Genomic DNA, 9,123 nt, shown 5'->3' with positions numbered 1-9,123 from the left:
TATATATATATATATATATATATATATACTAGCTGACATACCCGGTAATTCCCAGAAAAGCAGGGCTTATCCTTTGGTTCCATTCTCATAACTGTCTTGCTAATCCAATAACAACAATACAAAGTTTGTAGCCCTTAAAACGGTTTTTGTGCATTTACAGAGAATACCAAACTGTCTTACACAGGATCTTGTTTTTAGGAAATCCCAATAAGTTATGAATACCCAAATCATGAAGTCAGTTACATAAGAACATGAAATTAGTTACCCAATAGTAAGAATTCAAATAAAGTAGCCCCAGAAAGGACTTTAAAGCGTTCCCAGAGTAGATAGAACTTAGGAGGAAATACCAATAAGGCATATATACCATAATCATGAAGCATGTTACATAATAAGAGGTTAATCGGATATGAGTTAATAACAATTCAAAGTAGATAACTCTGAAAAAGGCTTTTGTGTGTTCCCAGAGAATATTACCCTCAGAGGCACTTGTGTTAAAATAAATTTACAATTAATAGAGAAACAGACAAACTTTTTGTTTTACAGTAGACATACAAATAAATTTGCATACAGATTAAAAAATAAAATAACATGTAGATTATCAATGCATTTACAACACTTACAAATATTACAGTTCAATAATAAATACCTGATGATTTGGTGAATCTTATTAAGTTTTCAGAGCTTCTTGGTAAACAACATTTTTGGTCTTTCCTTGTGGGGCATAAATAAAGAAATGATTAGGATTGCCAACTCTTGAGCATTCCACATAAAGTTGGCCATAGGAGAAAACTGGTTCTGCAAGGTTCAGACCTACCACATCCAAGGACTGCTCCTGGGCCTTGCTAATGCTCATTGTAAAGCTCATTTCAACAAGAATTGCAGGTGCTTGTACTGGAAAGGCATATCTGAGAGAATAAGTAGAATTCTAGGAATGAATACAGATTCACTGCTTGCTTTACCAGTCAAAATTGTTATCTCTAAGACTGTTGACATCATCGTCTTTATTATAAGTCCTGTGCCATTGCAAAGCTTTGGTGGATCAAGGTTTTGAAGCAGCATAACTGGTGCCCCAATCAAAGAAAGCCTTATGGCTCATTGTCACCTCATCCCATATGATCAACCTGAATTCACCCAGAAATTTGCCTTTTATAGAACCACGACTGATGTTGCAGTTTGCCTTCTCTTTCTTGGACAGGTCCAAAGGGAGTTTGAAACAGGAATGAGCTGTGTGGCCACCACTTAGCAGAGTTGCAGATATTCCACTTGATGCCACTGCTATGATAATGTTTCATTTGGCACAGTTTAGCCAGAAGAAGGTTGATGACAAACATCTTACCAGTTCCAGCTGGAGCATCCAGAAAAGACCTCCTCTTTCACTTTCAATACTCAAAATAATGGTCTTGTAAATACCCAGTTGGTCCTCCATCAGTTTGTGTTTATTATGAGCTATATACGCTGTCATTTCCTCAATGTCATAGCTGATTTTTCACAGGTAATGAATTGCAAGATTGTTTGCTGCCTGCTCCAGTTGGGGCAGACCAAATGTGACAACGCTTTGACCTCCTATAGCTTGCACTCAGGTGCCTCATTGTAAATGGCATTATTGAACATGGCAATTGCTGCTGAGGTTTACTTTTGAATCTTTTGTAGAATGTCGTCTGCCATGCTGGTTTTGTGGGTTGCCCAAAGCTTCAAAGGTTCACCCAAATCACATCATCAACATGATTAAAAATAGCTGGCACAGTTGACTTGGTGCTCTGCTGACTCCTCCACTGTCTGGTCCCAGTGAGCATCGTCCTCCAGTAGTCCATGTTTGGCACAGGCTTCTCTGTAGTCATGCAGATTTCCCCCATTGTGTCTTCGAAGGTTTGACAGTGTACAGTAGTAGATGTAGGAAAAAGCACTCCTGTTAATTAGGTTGCACAGTGTACACCCACCTGATGGCCCTACTTCTGAAGACAGCATGTTCTTCCCAGCCCTTAATGCATGATCCTTGCTTGCATCTGTTCCATCTATTGTGTGCCCAGGTATAGTACACAGAAATCTCAACATACAACAGTGTTCGGGCAAACAAATCACACAGACATGATTTAAAGAAAGCTGTCAAAGTGGTTTCTGGTGGATTCAGAACTACATTTCCAGCATTGTCTTCTGTGAAATATACACGCTGGCCATTTTCAAGATGTACACATAGATTCACCACTGTTGGATGTCGCTTGTGGATTTCGAAGCCCTCATTAGAGGAAATATACCTGCCCAACTTATATTGCTGAATTTAATCTACCTGCCTGCCTGCCCTCCTGTTCAAGTCTAAAAACTGCCATATCTGAGCCCTTGTTTATGTATTTACATAGATATCTAATACTTTTTATAGATTTGTATGACTCAACATGGGCCTGCAATGTTTTAGACTGCGATGGGTTGTAGAACACAATCCACTTAGTGTCAATTTCCATCCCTTGACCATTAACTTTGAGTTTGGTAGTGTTTAAGGTGATCAAAAGAAAATGAATGGGTTATTTCTCTTGGCTGTTAAAGGAAAATATATTGGTTATATATGTGAACCCCATCTAAGGGCCCTAGCCATCTAATGATAGATTTTTATTAAACCACAGTAAGCCTAGTAACAAACTGAATGTCACTTGAACATGTTTGCAAAGTTTCACGAAAATTCATTAACAGGTGTAGATGGCAACTTGACACAAACACACAACTTGCATTTATATATATATATATATATATATATATATATATATATACATACACTACACACTAGTTGAGTAATCCATCATTGCAGGGAGTAATTTTCACAATAGAATGCTTTGGCAGATTTTCAGAATAGCACACCCACATAAGTTTAATTTTCTCCATTTTGACAGGGATTTTTCAAAATGTTTTCACCACACCCTTGCAAATGATGGGTGGGGGGCAGCTTTTAATGAAAAAATTTTGGAAATTTGTTTTTTTTTTCCCAAACCTTGCTCTCCAAACCAGAACTGACTTTGGGACTTTGGCCAATGATTTTTACATTATGCACTTAAAACGATAGGACATAAATTTTTTTTAACATTTGTAAATTACAATACCCACTTCCTTTATCTTCTAGTGAAATTTTTAAAAACGTTTTCATTAGCCCCCACCTTTAATCATAGTTTTAAAATATGGACAATCTGAATCTGCAATTTGTTTCTGTTTATAATTTTTAAATAATGTTCAACTGAAAAGGTGATTTAAGGGAGATTTAGCTGTTGCTTCTAGTATGTCCCAAGACTACCTAGTATCTTCCCCATTTCTTTGTCATTCTGACATATACTGATATTTTTCAATATTCTTCTCCCCATAAAAATATTTTATGGAATGATGATGGTCCATTGCTGGGATAAGCAACAACAAAATAATTTATTTAGATCTTTAACCCCACCCCACATCAAGAGTGTCCATGTGTGTGTGTGTGTGTGTGTGTGTAAGGAAAAACATTTATTAACAGAAAAAATATGCTATTAAAACAAATTATCTTTTACATACCATTTTAAAATGCCTCTGTTACTCTAATGAAATTTCTTACACATATACATATTCTTACACACATACACACTGAAAAACACACACACCCAGTGTGAGCTAGATACTTTAATACAGAGTGAGAAAGTTAACCATGAGAAAATTAAAATGATAGACAAATGAGAGATCTTTCTGTTGCTGTCACAGATTTTGAAATTTTTTAATTTGGTACTTTGATGTACTTTCTCAGGATGTTTATTCAGGATTTGTTTATTCCATAAAAATTTTAGAAAAATGTTAAAGAGGTTTAAATCAGAAAACAAGCTTTTTGTACATGACAGTTGTGATGAAATAAAAGTAAAAATTAGAAGAAAAAGTTTTAGAGAAAATGAAAGCTATGCCTGAGAGTTGATACATATACAAAGAGAGTGAATGTCAAAAAGGCAGCAAGCTGGGAGAAATGTTAGCATGCCAGGCAAAATGCTTAGCAGTATTTCGTCTGTCTTTACATTCTGAGTTCAAATTCCTCTGAGGTCAACTGTGCCATTAAGCTTTTCGGGGTTGATAAATTAAGTACCAGTTGCTTATTGGGGGTTGATCTAATTGACTGGCTCCCTCCCCAAAAATTTCAGGCCGATAGTAGAAAAGAAAAAAATAGAGAGAGAGAGAAACAGAGACAGACAGACAGAATGATGGTGAGAGATAGAGAGTGGGAGACTTATTGATCTAAAAGTTGAGTTATTTCATGTAGCAAATTATATCTACATTATAATTCTGCTAGTTTGTCTGCACATTTCGCATTAGTTAATTAGAGAGGGGGGAATGTGGAGTGTGAGTGAAAGAGGAAGGAGGAATGAGTGAGGGGAGGAGTGAGAGAAAGAAGTAGAGAAATATTTATGCATATTTATATATGCATGTATAGTCAGCACTTGAGATCCAGATAGTCTCAGGACAGAAGACACTTAGTAGCACTAAAATGATTCAAACTTAGACTCTAATGTTTTTACAAGGGATCAATTTTGCAGGGTAAAGAAAGGCTATAAGAGGGATCAAGTTGAGCAGCTATGGAGGCAATTACACTGATAAACAAATTAAATATAATATAACAGCTTGGCTATGAAACATAAAATATGTATATATGTATACATGTACAACAAGAGGAAGCAAAGAGTGAAGACTTTCAAATGATAAATATTTAAGTATAGATGTAGAGATATTTATGTTAATAGATACAACTTATACAGAGTATAAATGACAGAGAAAATTAAAGGGGAAGAAGTAAGGTGTTATAAGTCCAACAGCTGTTTCTGGGGGTTCAGAGATCCGTCATAATATTGGTATATGTAGTTCACAATATGCAGGTGATAATGGAAGCAATCGACATTGGATAAATTGAGCCTCCATCATCAGGGAAAAAAAGGTCTTACATTTCAGATCATAATGCAGAGAAGCCCAAAGGAGGAATGGTTAAATATGGAAAGCAAGAAGTATTAGAGGAAGTAGGTTGGTGTGATATAGGAAGTGTTAAGGCAGGGAATTTAAGGGAGGCAGTGGTAGAGGTGGATAGTTGGGAGGTAACTGGGAGGGGTGGGGTGGGTAGTAATTGGAGGGTGATCAATCATTGTTGGGTTTGTGAATAGGTGTTAAGGATCAGGGATAACAGATATAGAAATACTGAAGTTGAGATAGTGAGAAAAGGGATGACAGTTATTTGAGGGAGAGGAAAGAGTCTAATTCAGTGACAGAGGGAGATTACTAAAGTATATAGAAAGATATAAGAGAAGATAGAAGGAAGTAGACAGTGTGTGAGGGGGTGAGTCAGTGGTCAATGTAGCAGTGGTTAGTACTATAACGAAAGTGGGTTGGTGGTGGAGGAAGAGTACTGAGATAGGCAGAGTTGTATGAAATTGAATAGACGGTAGGTGAATAGGGAGGGAGGGGTTGATAGGTTAGTAGCTAGTTGAGTGGGGTAGTTGTAAATGCTTTCGGTTGAAGAGAAGAAATGAGAAAATGGGGAAAGAAGAGCATAGGCTTGAAATGTCAAAGACTTTTCCATTCTTCTTGAGGGTTAAATTAATACACCTGCTTGTTTTTCCTTCACCTGTATTCGCTGTTTGTTTTTTGACCTTGTGAGGATGGGGAGGTCATGAGGAAGGTGGGATGTGGGTAAGAGAACTTTGCAAAGGTAATCACAGGAAGTGGGATATTCCTTCCCAACTCCTATCTCTCCCCCCCCCCCATCCCATCTCAAACCTCTATGCATTCCCCCACAACACACAGTATTCACTCCAAAAAGCCCAAAATGCCTGAACACAAACAACATACACACACACGCGCGCGTGCGTAACATGCACAGACAACTTTCACCCACAAACATATATGATACACATGCACATTATATGGCCAGACACATACACACACCTGAACAAGCACACATCAACTGCTGAACACAAGTGTTTGCTCACATATGCATGCACATACACACACACGCATCAGATTCACATATTCATACACTCATACATGCACACATGTCCATATGTGCACACACACACATACACAAAACACACATCATTCCACAATGAATACACTAGATTACTCATACACAACACAGGCCCATGCATTTACACACACACGACAATCCCATACATATGTACATACGCCCATACACATGCACACATAATTTTCAGCTTGCCCACACATACATACTCATGCACTCACCCCCATTCTCACATACACACCTTAGCTTCATTGTGGATCGCCATTATTATCTCCCTTTCATTCAGCCTCTGTTCTGGCCATTTCATCATGTTGAGCTGTTAATCCCTACACATGTTTTCCTCCCTGCATTTTTCTTTCATTCTCTCTCCATTTTTTACCTCTTAGTCCTTTCTGTCAAAGAGCATAGGCTTGAAATGTCAAAGACTTTTCCATTCTTCTTGAGGGTTAAATTTATACACCTACTTGTTTTACCTTCACCTGTATTTGTTGTTTGACTTTTAAACTATATATATATATATATATATATACACACACACACACACATACACACACAAAATTTAATAAATTTCTCTTATATCATTTTTAAAGATGATGTTTAATTTGGAAAAAAAAATATTCCATTTTAAAAATTATTTCTGTATTAGCTTTGCAGGAAGAACTGGTGTATAACTAAAAAGAAAGTGATAACTGTAATATAAATTCGTTACAAAGATTTTGGTATATTTTTTTTTAATTATCTGAAGAGCTAATGCTTCCCCTTTTCTCTTAGATTGAATAATTTCAATAATCAGATGAGTTTTAGAATTAATATCATACTGTTTCATCCAATGTAGATTAAAGATTGGACAGAAACCATTGAGAAAAATGAAGTTGCTTAGTTATATGTTCCTGCGGAAAAAAGCGGTCAGCATGAAGTCTGATTGTGATTGCAGATAAAGTGGATGTGTGGCATCCACTGGCAATACTAAAAGGGTATATTCAGTAAACGCAGCACAAAGAACAATATGTTTTTGCAGCATTATTAAAAAAAAATAGTGGACATTCACCAGATTATGGACTAATGGCTGTAGTATGTTCAAAAGAGATGAGACTAACATATCAAATGTCTTTTTCTTTCAACTTGTTTAGAATACAATCTAAAATATACATATGAAAATATGTACATTATTCTCAATATATGAGTAGTAATCTTATGTAAGATATAATTAAGATTTGTGAAAAGCTTTTGAGTGCTACAGAATGTTTGCGACTGAAATTAAACTAAGCATTTTTGATGTAGTTTTGCCTATGTAAGTACCAAATAGAAAAACAGAAATTATACAATTAAATCATACTGCGATAACAAATAGACTTTATCTGTTATATTGCCTCACAAGTTTAACATTTTAGGGAGTCAAATTTTAAAAAAGAAGAAAACAAAGTATTCAACAATTTTTGAGTAAGGCATAATACAGCTATCTGTTTTTCAGGCATATTTAGCAAAAGAAATATTTTGATAATTCTGGGAGATCTAATTTAAAAAAAAAAAAAAAAAAAACATATATCAAATACTGCTTTTGGAACAGTTTACAGTGAGTAGAGAGACAGTCTTTTAATAATTGGATTTTTTTTTTTTTTTTTGTATTCATTATTTGGCAGTCTGCTGGTTAAGTCATTTACAAAATAATTGCTTATTTTGTTGAAATTTTGTCTTTCAGGTTGTTCTTATTCTCAATGGACTTCATGGGGTGAATGCAGCAAAACTTGTGGTGAGGGTTCAAGACATCGTTACAGGTAAATTTACATTAAACAAGTTTTTCAAATTTATTTATTTTTTAAATTGAAATCTATTACATATATTAAGCGGATTTTCATCTATATTGCTGTAATTTCTACAAGATACATTCTTGGTAATGTAGCATAGAAACAGCAGAGCTTTCTCTATGCTAAAGGAGAGTTCAAACACACACATGCATACACATAGTACAAAAGGTATACCAAAACACACAATACATTACTAACAAGTATGGGTACAATAAATCAGTTTTACATTCAGTTCCTACTTTTAATGTCATAAATAGTCTTAAATAGTCTTCTTAACTCCAGATAGACTCGAATATAGAATTTGCATGCAAAATATAGAAAAGGAACACAGAAAAATATAGTATTAATGATTTATATAATGTACATGTTTTGTGAGATTAGCAGACATCAATTACATGGGCAAAAAGCTCATTTACATAGCAAATGCTACTGCTCTCATTTCTCAGGAAATACACAGCAAAAATGCAACATGAAGACAGACAGAAGCCCTTATATACACCAGTATGCAAATAAGAACAAGTTAACATAAGGAGTTTTGTCCATCTGTCAGAATTGTGTGCTCTGAATTCAGTCCTCTGCTCATGATATACCTGTACATTCCTTGACAATGACCATCCATCTCTCCCTCAATCAGAATTCTCTTCCTTCCTACTCTACAATTCCTTGAAGAATGGACATTGCAAGGCCACTAAGTCTCTTGTGAGAAGGACTTTATGGGACCAAAGTTTCAGCTTATTTGCAGTTATCAGATTGTCTGATGAAGAGAAGCAAACTGAAACCCTGAAGTCTCTATCAATTCATTCTTCTTAATAAAATGTGTGTGCGCGTGTGTGTGTATACAGAGTATCTCAAATAATGTATACACATATTGAATGGTTACCAAGTTTATATTTATTAAAATGTATTTCATTTCAAAATTTAATAGAATCTACAGATAGAATTTGAATTCATAGAACTGAAAACTAGTTTTTAAGTGATGACCATACTGGTCCAGACAGTGCTGATAATGCAAAGATATGGCATCATAACAAGAAACATTTGGTTTGGCATATTCTTTTACTTGTCTCAGTCATTTGACTGTGGTCATGCTGCAGCACCACCTTTAGTTGAACAAACAATCCCAGGACTTATTCTTTGTAAGTCTAGTACTTATTCTATCGGTCTCATTTGCCAAACTGCTAAGTTACGGGAATGTAAACACACCAGTATCAGTTGTCAAGCGATGGGGTGGGGACAAACACAGACACAAAAACATATAGATACATATACATACATATCATCATCATCATATTCATCATTTAATGTCCGCTTTCCATTAAT

The 9,123-nt window shown here is 35.5% G+C and overlaps 1 protein-coding gene across 1 annotated transcript in view; it reads left to right on the top strand.

The window, feature by feature from the left end:
• LOC106881016 (SCO-spondin) overlaps positions 1-9,123 on the top strand; it is a gene marked incomplete at its 5' end in the record, with an annotated part of 70,750 nt that overhangs the window by 25,032 nt on the left and 36,595 nt on the right. Inside the window, one exon of the mRNA XM_052965950.1 lies at positions 7,698-7,773. Within this exon, the coding sequence (XP_052821910.1) occupies positions 7,698-7,773 (76 nt within the window). The remainder of the gene's footprint in view (positions 1-7,697; positions 7,774-9,123) is intronic.

The sequence above is a fragment of the Octopus bimaculoides genome, chromosome 2 (assembly GCF_001194135.2).
Source record: "Octopus bimaculoides isolate UCB-OBI-ISO-001 chromosome 2, ASM119413v2, whole genome shotgun sequence".
Lineage (NCBI taxonomy): Eukaryota > Metazoa > Mollusca > Cephalopoda > Octopoda > Octopodidae > Octopus > Octopus bimaculoides.
Note: the sequence above shows the minus strand (reverse complement) of the source record. Positions and strands in the feature narration are given on the sequence as shown.